Source organism: Canis lupus, chromosome 7 (genome assembly GCF_003254725.2).
Source record: "Canis lupus dingo isolate Sandy chromosome 7, ASM325472v2, whole genome shotgun sequence".
Lineage (NCBI taxonomy): Eukaryota > Metazoa > Chordata > Mammalia > Carnivora > Canidae > Canis > Canis lupus.
The window spans coordinates 63144164-63164488 of NC_064249.1; the positions used below are offsets into that span (position 1 = coordinate 63144164).

Sequence of the window (20325 nt, forward strand, 5' to 3'; positions counted from 1 at the left end):
TTTTCTTTCTAGTGGAGTTTGATATTTCTTTCTTTATCCCCACTCCAACTATAAGATTCAAAACCCTGTCCTGCTTTGCCTCTTATCATGTGGTCTTCCTTAGGGAACCCCAGATTGGAAGATTTGCCCATTGCCCTGTCTGGGCCTGCCTGCCTTTGCTGTGTTTCATAGCGGTAGTCTGGGAGCATAGTCAGTGTGGGGCACCTACTCCCTGCCTCTTCCTGGGTGGTTCATGTTTCCTGGTACTTGGGCTCTCCATTTATTTCCTCAGATCCCTTGGACCTCTGTATCTCTTGTTCTTGGGGCTGAAATCACAGCCCCTGAACACGTCACATAGCCACAGGGATCTCAGGAGTATTAAATTGTGTCAAGTGAGCATGTGGGTCTGGAACTGGTCCCTCCCTTTCTCCACCACCTCATTTCTCTGCTTTGTGGGCCTGCGGGGCTTGTGAAGTAAATTGGTGCTCCACCAACTTCCACTTAATTTGCTCAGTGGTTAAATTGATCTATCTCTTTTATTTGATCGAATCTCCAGGAACTGAATCATTTGCATTGATTTATTGATTGGTGCTATGTTTTCACCATTACTTTTGATCACTTTCAGCTGTTAATATTGGATAATTCAATCAGGATTGATTGGCCCTACCATTGAAGGCAGAAAGTTAATCATACAGGACAAAAAAAACAGGACGCGGCTAACCTCAGTTTGACTGTTTCTCATTCATTCATTCTACTCTCTCTTTCTCTCTCTCCCTCCCTCCTTCCCTGCCCCCTCTTTCTTCCTATCATCTATGCAGTAGCACAAAGCTAAGGTTTTTCTTGAGCAAAGAAGGGAGTTTTAAGTTTTATAGTATTCACAATGCATCTAAAGATGAGATAGCCTTATTTTGTTTTTGTTTTTTATAAGACTGCACCTAGGAATCAAGCAAGCATCCAGGAAGACAGATAGGCATGATAGTCACAATGAACTCATTTGGACTAAATGAGTAAATGCATTTTCAATTACCCGTTTTGTACCAATAAATGCCTCGTCTGTGTGTGCACCTTTTACTAAATTTGGCCCTCACTGCTTCACCATGTGTCCTGCTAGTCAAATTTTCAAGAATCAAGTGGTTAATATGACTGAAGTAAGGGCAGCAGAGGTGATTGCAATAAGCAAAAATCACTTTATTTACATCTGAATCGTTTCTACAGCACCCCAGCTCAATTTTTAAAAATTCTCCATCCATTAATTTCTTGATGTTCCTATCGATGGCTGGTTTTCACTATTAAAAGATAGAGCGCCACCTCCTCGTTCTAGGACTCATTCCCTCCTCCAACAGCCCTGTTGTTAGCGATCTGCCATTACATTATTTTTTTGTCTGGCCCAGAGTTGACAACAGATGGCCATCTCCGAACTGCCATCAATGCGACTTTATGGAGCATCCAGCTAGGGTGTACTGAAGAGCACTGTGGCCAGTTCCACAGCCCCCTCCCTCCCCACCCCCTGGAAATGCTCATCACCTCTGCCACATTCTGCTTTGGCTGGGCTTTGCTGGCCCCGCCACCTTCTATGTCGCCAAGACAGCCTGCTGCCACGGCGCCAGAAGATCTGCCTCCCTCCTCTAGGAACAAGAAACTGCGGGCACAATTGTCCTGTAAAGACAGAGCTCTGTCTCACCCCGTTTGTAGTCAGATCCTTTGGAGAGATCTGGAAATCCAAATTTCTAGAACATTCTGCAGTCCAGAGAGGCACGTTAAATTCCCACATATGTTCCTATTTTAGATGTTTGCTCCACACATGGATCAGCTTCCTCACATTAGCAGAGACAGAATGCCAAGAATAGACCCTTTGTGTTTACAAACTTTTACCCGACTATTGGAAAACACCACCTCCATATCCAACTGTTGTGACAATTAGAGAAAGAGAGATGGTAATCATGGACTTCAACTATAAATCCCCCAAAATGAGCAAAGAATTCATTGCAGCGCCTTCTGATCCATCGATGTGGCGATCCATCGGACAGCCGCGTGAAATGAGCTGTTGCTGCGCATTTGGAGAAAGATTGATAGGCTGCTCTTGATCGAGTTTGCTAAGGCAAGGCAGCTTCAGAGCCAAGCGTGTATTTTAAGAGGAATTCACATTTGTATCCTTTATTGTTATATTTGCAGCGAATCTACAGCTCGGAACAGGCTCTGCCCTGCAGCTATGAAAGAGTAAGTTCCCCTTATTGGAGAGAGAGCAGTGTTCTGTAAAAGCCTGAGATGTGGCGGGCGAGATGAATAGTGCTTAAAAGCAGTGCTCGCTCGCGGTGCTGTCATTTAGAACAGCAACTCCAAGGCTTTAAACGGGAGTGAAAGGCAGGGTAAACGAGTCCTTTAAAAGCGGTGAAATTTTAAACTGCCTAAAATAACAGGCCTCCTTCATTGATAACTTCATTGAATGAGCGAGTGGGAGAACTAAGCAACTGGGCAGGACCTGCCTTTTCGCAAGAGGAGGAGAAAGTATGCAAAAGGGGGGCTCTTCCCCGGTACCCAGTGTGTCTGGGAGGCGGGCATCCTTCCTTTGCGGCCCCTCCGGCTTTGATTCGGTCCCGCGGCTGACAGAGGACCACCTCTCACTGGAAACGCGAATCGCCCGTCAAAGGTTTCCTCTTTTGACATTGGCAAAACTTAATTTTATAATTATCTGACTTACACCACTGGGCACATCTGCTAAGTTTGTGTGCCTTCTAGCCACATAAAAGGCTGCGGGGATACCATTAAATATCAGCAGTGAGCTTTGCTGTGCTTTGAGTTTATAAGGGTGAAAGGTGATTGGGCAGGAAAATAGAACAGTCTATTTGCTGTGAGCCAGGCACTGAGACCTCACTCCCATACTCAGTTATAATTCATGATGGTACTGGTGGGAAGCCCTCATGCCTCTGTGGAGTTAATGCATCTCCACTGAAGCCTGCTGAGAGCACCCTGCCTCCCCGCCCACCATCTGTGCCTTCGCTTGCAAGCTTTCCCTCTCTCTTTCTCACTATTTCCTGAGATCTGCTGGTATTAATATTGTCGGGCTACTACTGCTTCGTAAAGGTGGCTCTCCAAAGCAGGGTTGTCGTTTAACTAGGAGAAGAGCTGGAAGGAACGCATCACGGTGTCGTTTAATGTCTCATTTAGAAAAATGTCCATCGGAAACTGGACAGGAAGGCAGCAATTGCCTTAAACCAATGGCAGACTCTGGGGGCCGGGGATGTGCTGCCAATCACCAATTAGTAAGAGTCACCCATGGTCTGAGCGTGGTGGGGGGCCAGGGATGCAAGACAAGGTCGATGTTGCGATTGGAGTTCTCTCTACCTCTTTGGAACTTGAGTTCGGAGTCTGGAGTCGAATCTGAGAAATGTCTGTGTTCTCTGTCCACTGGCTCAGGCCAGCTGGTGGCGTGAGCACCAACCCAGTCCCCCACACACTGCCCCATGTGATGCTGCCCACCCCGAGGACCAGAGCTAATTGCCTCGGGGGCTGCGCAGACCCCACTTACAGTGGCCGTGGTGCTTCGTGTGGTACGAGCCACCTTCTGAAGTGGAATGGGCAAGAGATGCCAAACTCCCAAACTGGCTGCAGCCAGAGCAAGCAGAGAGGTTTGTTCCCTGCCTGTCCCATGCCCTCTGGGGCCCTCCCCCTGCATCCCCCTGCATCCCCCTGCATCCCGCATTCCCCCTCCCCCTCCCCACTCCCACACCCCACAGGGAGCCCAGAGGGTGACAGGGTGAAGGGGCATGAGTGTTCACACAAAAGACAAAACTGTACCTCCTCGTTCACGGCCGACCCAAGATTAATTTGTAATGTTTCACAATCTGTGCTCTTAACATAGTCTGTTGTTAGTACTCCTTTTTAAAAGATAAATCAAATTCAGGCCTGAAATACCAGTGTATGAATTTAACAGATGTGATGCCATAGGGGACCTACTGTGTTATAAACTGCAGAAATGGCCTTTTTATGCTTCAGACTTGGGCTTATTCCAAAGAGGCTTTAGAACTACAGCAGCGAGGTGAGAGGTCACACATTAAGACAGTAGCACCCACACGTAATTCAGCCTTGTGTGTAATTGGTTCAAAATCTCATCCTGATGTCTGGGTGGTATTACATCGCCTCGCTCACCCTCCAAAGAGAAAGTAGGGCAAGAATGGCTGTACTCACTGTCCAGGTTTTCCTGGGTGAAAGATCACTTTGAGATGACACAGCTGAGTAGTCAGCCTGAAATCCTGGTTGGTATTTTATTAATTTTGCACCAAGATAAATCCTGAAATTCTGACAAACTCCATGACAGGTGAAATTCCTTCTTGCAGAATCTGCTCAGCAAGAGGCTGCTCATTTCATTCTGTTCCGAGGCAGGCAACAGGAGGGCAGCTTTATAATCAGCCCTCAAAGGACCCCCAGCCGCCCCAGAGTCTCGGGCTGATTGAATAACTCCTGGGCCTCTTCCCCTAGGCCTCCATCAGCGGGGGTCCTGTGGAAAGCAATCTCCCGCAGACTGGCACTGAAGTGAGCTTTAAACCACCATTTTCTGCTCTCCAGAGGAGCCTGGAGTACTAAAAGATAGATGGGCTGCAGATATTTTATGAGAAACTGTCAGAAGAAGAGCAGAGTAAATGTTTTTTTTCTTCTTCTTCTTTGAGTCACACACTACATCACTGTGGAATTTCTCCCAGAATCTTTTACATTTAAAGCAAGAAATTAATTGGTTGCTAACCTTCCATTCCCCCTCCTTCTTCGTTGTCTTCCTCCTTTTTTTTTTTTTTTCTTAAATATTCACACAGAGGCCCTTTGCTTAACCACGGTTGCAGAAAATCAGTACCATTTGCAATGAAATATTTATAATGACAGAATGAAAAATTGGATTCATTTTCTGGACTGTAGCCGAGCAGCCTGCAACTTTGCGCAGCATTGTTTAGCATCTCTGATTCCTCCCTTTCGTCAGAGTCTTTTCCGAAAACAGGCCACATGTCCGCTTGCCTGTGCTTTGGAGGGACGCCTACCAAAACACAGAGCCCATTTCAACTCTTGAAAAAAAAAAAGTAGGGGAGAAAAGAGTGCATGTTTTGCTGCCGAGGGATGGGGAGCAGTGGGGGTGGGGTGGGTGCTGCCCTCCGCGGCTGTGGCCCTGCAGAAAAGTAGTGAGGATGAGGGCCTGGTCCAAAGGAGGAAGAGCTCTAGCTCGGCAGGGAGGAGCGAGAAGTTTCTGAGGAATACAGGAGAGTGTCTGGTGTGCACTTTGTAGCGGAGCACAAACAGCGATCAGCATGCCACAGTACCTGGGGGCAGATTTACAAGGGGAAATGGGAAGACAGAACTGAGGTGTGTAAATATACGCCGAATATCAGAGCTCACCTTCTTTTCTCCCTTTAGTGTTTGCCGCATAGGCTTTCCGTTCCACGTGACCCCCATACTCAGAGCTGCTTTCTCTCTAACCAGGGTTGATTATTGCTTTTTTTTTTTTTTAAGAGATAAAAGACCAAAGGATTCTGATAGAACAGTCCAGTGCTGTATTTCAAGCAAGTCCACCTCCCAAGTACAAAGCCCCAACAATATATTTGTGGTGATGATGGGACCAGATTGGATTTGTAGCAAGATGCTGTGAAGTAAATTTCAGCCTCCCAAATAAGTTTTTTGCTTAACCAGGCCACAGGCAGCCCGAGAGGGCCTGTCTATGTCTCCTCCTCTGTCTTAGGAGTCTACCGAGGGATGGCTCCCCTGCTAAGGGGCCTTCTCAGGCAGCCAGGCCAGCCCTCTGAGGTGACCTTTCATCTGTTCCCTCTTGAAGCACTGGGTTTAATTAGTTAGTGTTATTTCCTCTTGCTGGTTTTGTCAAAGTGGAAATAGTCCTCGTAGATTTCAGCGTGTATAAAAATAGTCAAAGGCAGATCTTCAGGTTTCATTCACTTGAATTTGCATCATGCATTGCCAACTCCACAAGATCAATAATCCATATTTTATTGCACAATAAAGGCTGCCTGTAATTGAATTAGCTCATTCATTCCATCTGATTAGCCCTGTTTTATTCACGGAGAAGAAAAATAATAGAAACTTACCTTCACCGCTATATGGCATTATGGGAATGCAGAGGAGCCTTCAGCACTATAAAAACGTATTTATAAAGATGTAGAGAGTTAGTTTCAGTATTTGCTTATCCTAGGAATAATACAAATCACATCACACAGCATTTTGTGTTGTTGTTGTTTTGGGCGATACCTTTACTGCTCACATCTCTCCTGTCGATCTGTCCTCCGATCAGCCTGGCGTGAGTATCCCATAGCAGGTGTTCTCTGAGTGACAGCAGACCCCACTGCCCAGCTCTGAAAGACAGCTGGGATACACATCTTCTGTTAGACGCCTTTGGAGAGATTCACCTTAAGAGATTTCACCCTAAGGTCATTCCCTCTTCTCCATCCATGGATGACCATTTTGAGGAGTTTAGGATGCTTCCTCTCTTCTTTTTGAAGCAGAAACTCTGCCCAAATTTGGACGTGGGTATTGAGAAACTCTGAATGGGAAAGGGCTCACTCATTACTGGGATTTCTCAAGATTGCAGTGTGTAACAGAACTTGTGTGTAACACACACTTTCTCAGAGGCTTGGAGTTTTTCAGCAGGCTTCTAGATTTGTCTTTGCATTGTATTCAAAAAAAAAAAGAAATAAAAAGATTTGGAGGAATATGCTGACAGTGAGAATGAAATGATGTGTGTTCTGACACAGACCACATTGTCGCTTTGAAATCTAGCCTGAAGTTATTTTACTGTAGCATTTCTTTGATTCAGGGGAGAAAAGGAATTCTTTTAAAAGTGTGTGTTTTAAGGATGTGACGCTAACTTTTCTCCAGCGCTGTGCCTAGATCAAGCAGATTGTTTCCACTTAGCCCTTACTCTCGCTTGCTTTCTTGAAAAACCCAAGTTAAAGGGGAGGGGGGGACATTCTTTTTTCACATGAGTTTTTCAACAACTTAGGAGAGTCTGAAATCTCTACCCCAGTAAATGGAAACTGTAATCGTGTGCATTCAGAATCCACCTCCTCTCTGCAGACCAGGAAAGGAACATGAAATAGTGTTCATTTATGTACTGCCAGACGTATCTCTGCGTGTGACGTGGCTTGCCGGACCACTTTGAATGATTTTCAGTGTTATTAAGCAGACTCCGAGGAGCAAGAGGCCTCGTGACAGAAGTAAAGAGCCGTGTGGCAGAAGTCCTTGGTGAAGGAAAGTTGCACGTCAAACCCAGTCATCAGGAAGAGAAGCGCCCAAACGCAGACTTCATTTGAATATCCGAGTTAACAACTCTCTGGGAATATTTCTCTTCCTCTTGTCCAGCTCCTTCTGTGTTGTGGCTGGTTTGCATTTGTGTTTGAAGTGCCAGGCGGTTTAATGAAGTTATTCTTTTATAAATTTTGCAACACTGAAGCAAGCATGAGGGCTTTAAATTAGAATAAGTGCCACTTCTGTATGGCAGGTTCCTTTGAGGACTGATTAGAATGAGGCCTCCCGTTGCCAGGCCCTTTATGCATGGCAGTGTTGCTGTGTGTACTTGTTTACGGCTCACCTTTGAATTTGCATGAGTATGCACCATGCCTGCTGCCTGGCCCTCTGTTAGTCAAAGCTGCCTTTCTTCCAGGATCATGTTAAATACTTCACTTTAAAGAGTTATTTTTTTAATTATATTGCTTTATTGTAATGAATTAAAATTAACTTGGAGTAGCAAATTATATAAGCATGTGAGGGTTATAGATTATGCTCACCATAGTTACAGCACATCTTTGTGCAGGGGAATGAAAGGGCTGTCTTTCTGTGTATCCTAAGAGGTGAGGAAACCGTCCCACAGAGACCTGGGAAGCAAAGTCAGAAAAGGTGCCCAGGAATCGGGAGGAGAATGAGAGTTTAATGTGGAGGTTTCTGAATCAAACAGAGGCTCCTCTTGGCTGGATGGAAAGCAAGAGAGGGGTCCGGCGGGGGTGGGGGGTGGAGACAGCGCTGCCATTGTGAGATCCGAAAGATCCCCAGACAAGAGTGGATGATGGACAAGAGAAAACACAGCTCTGCGGAAAGACCTGACAAGGTTCAGGGTAGAAGAGATACACTGAAGCATTCCTGATTTCCTCTCTTTGTGCCTGTGCGAACTGGCCAACAACCAGGGGTGATTGCAGGGGGTCCGGGGGTGGGAGATGATTAAAGAGAAAGGACTGGAACCTTTCTACAGTACACAAAAACATGCAGGGTTTCGGAAAAGGACAGCAAAAAAGCAAGCAAGAAAACAAGCACACACCTTGAGTATGAAATTATTTCTCTTCTCTCCAAACCAGAGTTGTGTGTGTGTGTGTGTGTGTGTGTGTGTGTGTGTGTGTGTTTAAGTGAGAGATAACTATAGAATTGGGTTTGTGAAATATTTGCATGTTAAAAGGACTTTCTTAGAATTGAAAACAAGGGCTACTTGGGGCAATGAGGGGCAGAAAGATCAAAGGCCAACAACAGGGATTTTACGTGTAGAACCCACACCCCCGTATGTAACTTTCCCCCTGTGCACAGCACATGCTCCTGCCAACATCCAGCTCAGGCATGGGCATTCACGGGCACACACTTGCATGCACACATATACACACACATTTGCGGAACTTAATTATGTAAATGACACAAGTCAAACATCATCCTTTCACAGTTTTATCCTTTTTATTTATATCTACTAAGGAATGCCCCAGTAGACAAGCATTTGGTTGTTTATGATGGGGAAAGACTTTTTTTTTCTGTTATTCTTAATGATTTATAACATGTTTGACTAGTCTTAATATGAGTTTACCTCCTAGAGAGCAGGGCAGTGTTTTTAATAAAAAGAAGTAATACACTACGAGGAAGTGGCATTTCTTTTGCTTTTTGTCCAAGTTCAATAAACTATTTTTCATAATTATTGGAATTTGGTTGAAGGGAATCCTTGTCCATATGGAGTGGAAAAGCAGAGAAGAGTCCTTGCTCCCTCCCTCTCCCTACAAAGGTTACCCTTTGAATATAAATTACAAGCCTTGTGCCTCTCTCATTCTAATCAGATGACCTTTTGAATCTAGTGGACCAGAGTTTAAATCCTAAGCCTGCCAGTCAGTTTTTAAATCAATGCCCTGTTCCAGCAGCTTTCAGGTACATAACTTTAAATTGCAATGGATTTCCAGCACACAAGCAAAATGAGTAATGTGAGTAGAATCTTGCATCTGACAGCAAAACAGCCCAACTTGACTGCAAGATCGTGGGCCAAGTAATGTGACTATGGGTAATCTCACTAACTGAGTCCTTTAAAAATAAAACCTTCTGGGACTCCAAATCTAAGAGAAAAAGGAGGAGCGGGAAACTTGTAATGTTGGCAAGAGGACATTTCTGAGCAATTATCAATTTAAGCTCCCATTATTTGCCGCTAATTACTGCACGAGGCTGTTAAATATTTAGCAGAAGTTTGTTTAATTGCGTTTGACTGGGAAGGGAATGCCTGACTATGGCTTGAGCAGCAACAGTCAGTTGTGTGCATCAAGAGCCAGGCGGAGAGGAAATTTGTATTCGCCCAAGATGAACAGATTACAGTGTCAGACAAGCCTTCTTTTTTTTCTTCCTTCCACAGATTTATTTATCTTTAAGGTATCTAAAATTAGAGCACGAAGAAGGGGCACTGTTCACGGATGTAAAATTGGAAGGAGGTCATTCTTAACCTTGTTTACAGATGTTCTAGTTTAGAAAGCACCAGTGTGATAAATTAAACATTGCAGGGGGAAAAATTAAAGCTTAGCAACGACTAGCACATGGACACATCTGTCCGTGAAGCACTGACTTAATCCCTGAATATCTTATTAGACTGTATTGCCTATCAAAGCCTTCTGTCCCATAATATGCTGGGATCCTGCACTTCTACAATCTGAACGGCATCTTTTGGCTCCAGCCTCTTTCACTTTTGCTGTCTTTGTATAGTTTGATTTAAGTGTTCTTTTGGCTCCTTGCATATAAGCAAGTAGTTCATGGTTTTCTTTTAAAGATAGCCCTTAGGGGGCACCTGGGTGGCTCAGTGGTTGAGCATCTGTCTTCGGCTCAGGGTGTGATCCTCGGGTCCTGAGATCGAGTCCTGCATCGGGCTCCCCGCAGGGAGCCTGCTTCTCCGTCTGCCTATGTCTCTGCCTCTCTCTGTGTGTCTCTCATGAATAAATAAATAAAATCTTAAAACAACTAATTAATCAATTAACTTAATTAAAAAATAGCCCTTAGACTTTTAATATATTTCCCGAGGTCATCATGATCCTCTCAACCTATACTTCTAATTTGGCACTTTTTTTTTTTCCTTAACATACTAGATACTCCATGCTATTGTCCGTTCCAAAATGGGAAATTTTTAAACCTGGCTGACATGAGAAACAGGTGGGGACCAGCTAGCAACTGAAATTTTACTATTGTTTATAAACTCTTAATGAAAAATGACATTATGACCATGTTCATATTCCCATATATGACCCATCAGCAATAGTATCCTTTTGAAACTGGTGGACCAGAGTGGCTTGTTTTTATTTCTCTTTGATCTTTAACTGTCAAAATTCTAGAAACTGTTCTACATTAGCAGTTTGGACATGGTTATTATTTTAAAAATGAGACTTTGCTTAGGCTTCTGAAGACATATTAGACTAAGGCTAAGCTAATTAGGTGGGTATTCTTGCAACATTGTTAACCACCATAGGCTTTCCCAGCCTGTAATGAAAATAGGCTATTTTTGAAGTGGCTCCCCACCTCCCTGCCCATCCTGAATGATCTCCAGCCCCACACATGACTTCCAGTCCTGGAGTGTCTACATCCCCCTGATTCTCAGCTTGACTCATGCTTACTCCTCCTCTGGAGCCACTCATTCCCTTCTTACTACCTCCTCCTCCTCCACTTCCTCCTCCTCCTTCTCTTCCTCCTCACTCCAGCACAAGGCAAGTGTGACTCCTCTGAGAACAAAGTGACCAGCCTCTCTCAGGAGAGGTGAGGTGTCCTTTCTCTATGACCCATAGCACTCTGTCCTCCCTGTAGTTAGTGAGTGCCATGAGTGTGTCTGCCATCCTTGCTGCCAGTCCAGCCCAGGGATCAAAACATATCAACCAGTGCCACTCAGCAATTGTTTCATGCCCAAAGCCAACTGACCCACTGGAGTAGATATAAGACCTTGAAAGTTGGCTTACACTCTCTAGGTCTTAATTTCCTCATCTATGAAATGAGGTATCCGAACAGATGTGGCTAGGACCCTCCCAGCTCTGAAAATGTTTCTTTGGTTCTCTGATGTGCTCATTACTTACAGGTATAATTGGCTCCTGCTATTAAATCTAGATCAGCAGATTAAGGATGATGGCTCTGCAGTTTGTTCAAAGTAGATAGTTCAACTACCCATACCTTAAATATTAATTTCCAGAATTTAATATTTATCCTTTGTTAGATTGCAAATATTCTGAAAGCAGCATTGATTTGTTGCCATGAAACTGTACTGCCTTTCATGGATGTTAAGTTGCTGAATGAATGGACATTTTCTGGAGACACTCTATTCTTCATATAAGGAACACCATTTATTACATATCTCAGAGGATATTATACAACCTTTCCACAATTTCTCAAAATTACCCATTCCCTCCCATTGACTGTGTTTTAAAGTGCCACGTGATATAGTCCCACATGGAATAGGTGTCCCTTTTTCTATCCTTTTTGTTTATTTTTAAATTTAGGGAGGAGATACCTCTTGAACTGAAGACTAAACATACTCAAGCATGGCACAGCAAGCTCAATGTGTTTTCAAAACACTGTAGAACAGTGGTCCTCAATCTGGAGTTATTTTTTTCCCCCACCAGGGAATACATGGCAATGTCTAGAGACATTAATGGTTGCCACATGGCGTGTTTTTGATAAGAGGCCAGAGACGCTGCTGAATGTCTTGCGGTGCAGTGGACAGCCCCCCGCCCCGCTAAAGAATTGTCCAGCCCAGTATGTCAATAGTGTCAGGGTTTGCTGTTGAAAGGCAAGTCCCACTGGCCTTCTAGAATCTATTTAATTTGTAGGCTTCTCTAGAATGAAGCAACTGAGTGACACATTGTTATAATGACTAAGAAATGGCTTACTGGATTGTCTTTTGAGTTACTTTGGATGAGCGAGAAGAACTGAATGCCACAATTATATGGTCAAGACTTCGCAACATAAACTCATGAACATGCCAATGTCCACAGGCTTCAAGGTTATCTCACACCATCCTTTTCTACACTTATTTAGCGTGACTGTCCAAAGAACAACAATAATAAAAATGTCCTTCAGTGAAATTTATTAGAATATGAAATTGTTTCCTATGGAAGATGTGATGGGAACTTCATTGCCAATTAGCCTGGAGTATAAACTTTATAAAACAACTCTGTTCCAGCAAGAGGACAAACAAAATAACCTAGTTTTTCTATCGTTAATATCTTCTATTTTTCTGGTCACTTCTGATGGCACCGTTTCACCTTTTGCTTTAATATAAGTTGGTGTCATCCAGAAAATGCTTTGAGATGTCAGGCCAAGCCCATGTGAACTGTTAAATGTCAAAAGAAAATGCATCAGTGTCTCTGTAAGTTCATGGCGATGGTATTACTGTATGAAAAAATAAAAGGGAAATTCTGTCCGTGCAAACATGATCATAAATGCAACATTCATGGCATTAAAGAGAAAGGCAAAAGCATATCATGACAGTTTCTGAAATGCCATTGCTGTGTCAAAAGAGTAGAAGCCCATTTTAGTAAATTCTCCCAAAGTAAAAATTATGAGTCAACTTCTTGGCTATGAAAATAACCATGAATATGTTTTTTTAGATTCCCAAAGCACTTCGGGAAATATTCTATATCTATCTTTTAAAGAATATTCATTAAAATATATGTCTTATAAAAATTCACGTACCCACGTACATGTTCCTGCTGCTACCAGATAAGGTCCACAAAAACACAGTTACCCCAAATTTCTCCCGCCAGGAAGTGTATGGATTGTGGACAATGGAAACATTGGGTGGCAAAATGGGGTCTTATTGGACCATTTGGGTCTTCAGTGTAATTTTTAGAACATCACCAGTGGTACTTCCAGAGCTATGACAATTCTCTTTCAGTTAATTTAAAACTCAGAGTACTTTTGTAGTTGTGGGGACTTTGAAAATGTTCGTTTATTGCATTCGCATCCTGTGAACTTTATCAAGGCATTTGAAGGCCACCCCTTGCCATAGTTTTTCCCTATGGTGTGGGGGAAATAACCTAGCATCCTGTCATCATTAGCTATATACACTTTTAAAACTATTTCACTAGCAAAAGAAGTTGTGGGGTGAAAAAGAGAGAGGGTGGAAATGTAAAAATCTTGATTAGAAAGTATAATTTAATAGAACATGTATTGAACCAAATGTATTGATTAATGTAGAAGATATAGTACTTGTATTGATTCAAACCAGAGATTTAGTACTAAAAGCTCTGAGCCAAAAAGCTGTTGCAGATTGCTACAAAAGTCAGTTTAATGCTGTCCTTGAGAATGCCTTCACAAAGAAATTCTTCTAATGTTTGAGGACTAGGTGGAATGTGGTATATGTCAGTTTGATCCCGGAGGGTTTTATTTTGTACTCTAATAGCTGTTACGAGCCTACATTATATCCAAGGAGTAATTTTCCTTAGGGGTGCCCGGCTTGCTTTGTGTCAATATTCTAGCATTTTAAGTCACGTACAGTATATGCTTCTGGGAACAGGGAAGGAGCCAGCCAGACTCATAATGGTCTGCATTCATTAATAAAGGCAGAAGCTTCTGTCCCTCCATTGCCCACTACAGGGATGCCTCTTTGGCCTTCGGGGACCCGTACAGACACATTTAAAGAAAGCTTTATTTTGAGTGGGCAGGAGATGAAATGCAGGACTTGCAGGCATTTCCTAAGTCAGCTATATGCCCGAGTACAGGGGTGACCTTAATGGGTCAAAGAAGAATGCAGGTCAAAAGACTTATTATCCAGCCTGTTGGAAACCAATTGCTTTTGTTTAAAAAAAAAAAATAAAACATAAAAAAAAAAAAAAGCAGTAGGGCTTAAAGGTGGACGGTCATGTAGAATTCTGTGTGCAGCCTGCAACTGCACGACTGGATGTGTACTAGAATATGCCTCCGGAAAAACACGAGCATACAGATTATCCATAGTGTTTACAGATAAAGGTCCAACCCTCGTGATAAAAGGAAGGGTAATATAATTAGTTAATCAGTGATGATTGATTACGGATGTTTGCGTTCTTCAACTAAAGAAAAAACAACATGCTGCCATGGTGCTGTCACCATCTGTTGAAAGAAACAGCCACATTTAATCTTTATATTTCTTTCATTTCTTCCCGCCTTGCATTGTTACAGAGCCACAATCGCCTACTATTTCTTCTGGTTGGAAAACATCTCATTTAAATTGAATACAACTGCAATTTAAATTTGGGATTCTAATGGCATGGTGAATTAGTGGAAAGCTTGTTATTTTTTTTTTTTTCATTCCTTTTTAAAATAGCATGCTGGCTCTTTTTCTTAGTTTTAAAAGCTTGTCAGAATTTGTTCAAGACAAAGGGCTATAAATAGACGAGTCATGGTAAAAATGATTAACATCTTTGAATCAACAGATCTCACAAAACTTCCATTCAAATGCAGTTTTTATTTTTATTACCATTGCTACTTAACATTTTGCCGATGCCAACAGAGAGTTACAAAGCACAGACGAGACGTGGTCTCTGCCAAAATATTGGACGAGCGAGGGCAATCTGTGGGCACAACTTTTGGGGGCGGGGACTTCATTTTTCCTCCCTGGGAAGGTAGATTCCCCCTGGCTTTCCTCCAAAGGTTCGCTTCATCATTGTTATTGGTGCAAATATTCCGATTCACATCAGGATCGCAGGAAAATGGGATAACTTGGCCAAGGTGAGCAGTTTCAGGAGATCATGGGGTTTTATTTTTTATTCAAAAATATTTTGCTTGGATTGCATCTTAAATAGGATTAAACCGTTTGACCAGTAAATGTGGTCAGCTCTCAGAAAGAAGGAGGCTGAATTAATCATTTGTTTGAGTGCCAAGCCCAAAATGAGAATTCCAGTCTTGTAAAATGAAAGGCATCTCGTATTTTAAAAGAAATACATAGTGCTAGAAGGGAATTTTGAAGGTCCTTGTCTGTTTTTTAGCTTTCTACATTTAATTTCACATTTATAGGGGGAAAAAAAAAAGAACACACTCCTCCCAAATGGGGCCCTTTACAGTAAGGAAAGTGTTTTTTGAAACCTGGTTATTAAGGTATCATACCTAGATGGATCTTCTTTTAAGCTTTAAGGTGTGCTGTGGATTTGGGGTTTGTTTTTTTTAAAACACAAACCCCCCTCGTGTAAAACAACTGTTCATAACTGGGATTAATGGTTTGCAATTTTCCGTTACTTAGACATGGGGTCTCCAAGAGATGGCTTTTTGCAGAGTAGAATATGGCTCTCTGTGGGATTTCAGAAGTTCTCTTCTCTTTCCACTTCCTTTTCTCTCCTCACCCCCTCCCACACCCCCTTAGACTCAAGTTCTCCTTGATTATGTAAAACACTTTCCCTTCACAGGAGCAAGTCTCTTTCCTCGTAAGCTGTCATTGCATTCAAGTACTTTGGGGACTGTGAATTGCTGGGTAAAAGTGGTGCGGTGACCCACTGCTTTGTTCTGGTGTCGTGGTTTCCTTTAGACCCAAAGAGCATGAAACTCAGGCGGAGAAGGCAGCTTGCTGACAGACTGGCAGCCTTTTCTCCTTGCTGGGCATCCACGTCTGTACTGCAGTGATTCTGGACCTGCTCAGCGTCATGGAAAGAGCCAGAGAAAGAGGGAACCGTGCCAGTGGACCAGCCTCTCTCTGTGCTTAGGGCTTCTCTGGTCAACTGTTCATCTTTCCCACTTGCTCCCTTTTTTTCTCCCTTTCTAAAGAAATCATGTGCATGATTAAAAAAAAAAAAGTACACAGAGGGCTCCCATGAAGCAACTTCTTATTTCTCTCATCAGAGGATCCTCAGCAAAGTCTGGAGACTCTCACCCTGCATCTGTCCCCTCCAACCTCTGAAAGCCAACCTAACCTGTGCAGTTCAGACACCCAGCTCTTCCTTCAGAAAATGAAATTGGGACATTTCTATTTCCAGTGACTCAGAATAAAGTGCAGGGGAGGAGAACAAATGTAGCCCAGGGATCCCCAAAGGTGGGGAGGAAAAGCCTGTGAGGACTGGCTTTCTTTTGTTTTCAAGGCAAATATGCCGATTACCCAGGACCACCTAGCAGTATGCCCCTTTCCCATCTTGACAGTTTCTGCTGCTGGTGGACACCTTGATGGAGTGAGCCAGTCTTCATTAGCCCTCATTTGAGCTAGAGCAAAAGAAAAAAAGTGGAGTGGGGGGGGGGGGTGGAAATGACAATAATTGATCTCAGTGGTATGCAGGCATCTCTACAGCAAGAGAACTTCCCGCCTTTCCCCTGTTTCATGCCAGATTTCCCATTTAGACATTATTTATATTAGGGCTCTTTATTTTTGTATAAGCTTGAATTTCACACACCATAATCTTGTCATTCTCTCAAATGATTTATCTTCTTCTCTCTTAATATGCAAAGCGTAACTCGTTTGTCGTAGCAACTTTAGTCCACTGCAATAAGATTCATATGTATTTGTTCATTTCCCTGCACCTCGGAAGAGGCTTGGATGGCTTTGGTTTAGAATGAAAGCATCTGAGATACAACCATTGCCAACTATTACGGCCAATTTGTGTTGCGTTCTTGCTTTGCAGTATCTCAATAGAGGCACAGACAAAAACACTAGAGAGATTGCAGTATTATCTTCCTTTATTAACCTCCAGAATCCTAGTGAATGTGGAAAGTCTATTGTAAGCACTTACATATTTAAAACTAATGTTATTAAATTGATTTCTTTTTAGCTTTGATTATGGTTTAAAAAAAAAAAAAAAAAGCCTCCCACTGCCCATCAGTGTCCTGTCATTTAGGTAACGTTTGTTACCAAGACCAGACTTGACTCTTTGAAGACAACAAAAGGTATAAGAAAGCTTAGATAGGCTATTTTGAGCAAATGTGCCTTTGTATTGTTTATAAACTCGCTGATCATCATTGTGTTTATTTTTAAGGAAATAGGAAAGTTTTTTAGTCTCATCAGTATTTTGATTACCCTTTTGGTCTACCTATTGGTGAAAAATAGTTTTCAGAAGTATTTAGAATTGATACAAAGAAAGAGGATTGGCATAAAAAATTGATCCTATATGCACTATTACGCTAATGCTACTAATAAGGAAAAAAAAAGATCCAGCTTCTCTTTCACAGAATTAATAAAAATAGGCTCATTTTCAATAAGAGACAGCGAAGTAATGTTCCTCATCATTATTTGTTGCCAGGCTTCAAAACTGGGCAAGTTTGAAACAGGGAATAGATAGCCTGGGTCTTCTTCACAAATCTCCCATCTCCCTCACTGGTGCTCTCAGCCCTGACCAGGCAAGCCTCTGGTTGTTCCACAAGTGGACACAGGGCAAGCAGTTTGCTAGTTGTGGGTGATGAAAAGATAACAAAGCTCTTTAAGGCTTAAAAACTCTGCTTAAAAAACTTACATAGCTGCTCTTCACTGCCATGACAAAGTCTGAACTCCTTAGCAAGATACAAAAGGCTCTTCAAAATCTGGCCCCAAACTACCCTCCATCCTCCCTTCTCATTGGTACTCTTGGTTCAGGACACTCTAGGCGACCCCATCCAATCTGAACAAGTTGCAGGTCCACGGACATAACCTTGTGTATTCCTGCTTCATTGCCTTTCCTCATTTGAGTGTGTCAGCCTGGATTGCCCAATGCATTCTCAAGTTTCCAGCCTCAACTCAAATGTCATTTGTTACCTCCACTGCAAAGCCTTCTCCAAAGGCCGGGCAAGGTTAGGTGTAATCGTGGTATTTCTGGGTTCATTTCTGATCTCATCCTGCCATATTGCTTTGCCATTTTGGGCCCACGTGCCTTTCTTCTTTAGACTATGCACGTTTGGAAGGCATCGAGTTAGGGGCCATCCTGTCCTCTTCCATAGCCCTTGCCTAGCTAGTCAGTCATTCATTTGGCCAGGTCCTTGCAATGATTGTGTTGCTGTGGGCTACACCAGGTGGTGAGACAAGTGTTCAACAGATGTTTGTGAAGGAGTGAATAAATGAGTGAACACCAGAATTTCTGACATAAGGAGAGAGCCAGGCCTACAAATAACCAGAAGACAAGACCTAAGCTGTGTACTCTGAGCAGTGTAAATGCAGCAGGAAATCAGAGGAGGGAGAAATTGGTTTTAGATGGGATGTTCATGGATGTGGTTGTGTTCTGAGCTAGACCTCAAAGTTCTGAGCAGAAGGGATGGGCAGGGGAGGGTGTGAAGCTGACAGGTAGGAGACCCTGGATCAGGGGAAACACAGAGGAGGGAAGGTAGAAATCAGGCCATCTGCAGGCTTATGCTCTGAATGAATGCCCTGGGTCTGGGGCCATACCCCATTATTGGCTGCAAGTCCAGGTGTACAGTTGGCCTCTCACAGTTGAGAGGTTCACTTAGCAAGGGAACGTGTTGTGTGGATGGACAGGAGACAACCCAAGTACAACAAAGGCTGCTTCAACTGGGTCTGGGGGTGGATGTGGCTGCTGTGATGTGTTCCTGAGCCTTGTAGTGACAGTCCCGAGCCCACCCCCAGGAGAGGAGATGGAGAAGCTTCTTTTTTTTTTTTTTTTAAGATTTTATTCATTTATTCATGAGAAACACAGAGAGAGAGAGGCAGAGACACAGGCAGAGGGAGAAGCAGGCTTCCTGCAGGGAGCCCGACGTGGCACTCAATCCCGGGACCCCGAGATCATGACCTGAGCAGATGCTCAAGGTGACCCAATGGAGATGCTTCTTGCCCCCTCTGTGGGTTACTGGCCAGGCAGCCCTTGCCTGTAAAGGCCATATTGAGGGACAGATAGTCTCTGCTGTCAAGACATTCCCATCTAAGAGTGATGAGACCAAAAGAAATAACACTTTTGTAATGGAAATAACACTCAGATAAATAAAACTGTTAAAATAGTGCTACCCTGGTCTTTGAAAAACTGGTCTCACTTTGACAAGAAGAGATGATGGAAGGTGGGAGGGGATTCTGGGAAGGCCTGGCAGAGGCAAAGGAACGGACAGGTACAGATACTTGGTCTGATGACAATAAGATCACTGAAGTGTTTTTTCTCCCCTCTTTCTTTTTTATTGCAGAACCATACGATGACCCAACACAGCAGTTAGTGCAAGTACGGTCGGAGAATTACTTTGGTGGCACAAAAAGGGAACATGTTTTACTCTTTGCACGAAACTTTCATTGTTAATGTATAATATTCAGAAACATTGTATTGTACCATAAAACTTGTATTATCAAAACTGTTGGATGTTCATGTGTTTGAACTTTTGAGCACCGGATAGACGCCTTGTATATAAAGTGTTGCACATGTATTATGTCGTCTGATACTAAAATGGTCTTATAAAGACAAGTGGACTTGGGCCCTATTCAGGCAAGATGAAAAAAAAAATGTGAGCAAAATGGCTTAAGAGAAAGTATTTTCGAGGAAGACAGATTAAAACAACCGTTACAAATGAGACTACGTTTGGACTTCCTTTTATTTACACTTAAGCCTAGAATTTCTCTTTTGGTATATCAACGGTTAAATCCAAGACTATTTTTTATTGCTGAAGATTCTTGCAAACCATGAAGAGACGTTCTCACAGAACAGAACCCCACAGCTGGATAAGGCCCGTATATATATTTGTAAGCCTTGCAATGTGACAGGTAGCATCACTATATATGCAATAGTTGTTATGTAGACTGTCAAAGATTTTTTTTTCCTGGATACATTTGAAGCTTTGAGTGTTCAAGGTTTTCCTTAATGATTTCACACAGCCAAATTCTTGAATCAGTTGAACTAACCTGTATGTTACTGTTATTAATGTTTACTCTGCGGTCTGAACCTGGAGATTACTGGAATTGTTTTCCAAGAGGAAATAAATTCAGTTTACCATTAGGCAGGAGTGTATTTGTGTGTTTTCTTTTTTCTAGTTACTCTACCATTAAAAAAAAAAAAAAAAAATCTAATCGCCTGCACCCTTGGAAGTGAAAGCTGCTCTTGAGCATATCACAGGCATAACCTCAATCATATTTAACCTTTTCACACTGGGCCAAATGCAGCCGGGAAGATATTCATCATGCTGCACAGGGAAAGAACCAGACCCAGTATACTTCTCCTCTCTCAGATACTTCCAGGTCACATTGTACTGGAG

The 20325-nt window shown here is 42.8% G+C and overlaps 1 protein-coding gene across 4 annotated transcripts in view; it reads left to right on the plus strand.

Moving 5' to 3' along the window:
* ZNF521 (zinc finger protein 521) overlaps window positions 1-20069 on the plus strand; it is a 275420-nt gene extending 255351 nt beyond the window's left edge. For all 4 annotated transcript variants that reach the window (XM_025429278.3, XM_025429274.3, XM_025429276.3 and 1 more), the window contains one exon: window positions 19270-20069. In XM_025429278.3, the coding sequence (XP_025285063.1) occupies window positions 19270-19299 (30 nt within the window). In that variant the 3' untranslated portion in view covers window positions 19300-20069. The remainder of the gene's footprint in view (window positions 1-19269) is intronic.
* Window positions 20070-20325: the final 256 nt, after the last annotated feature.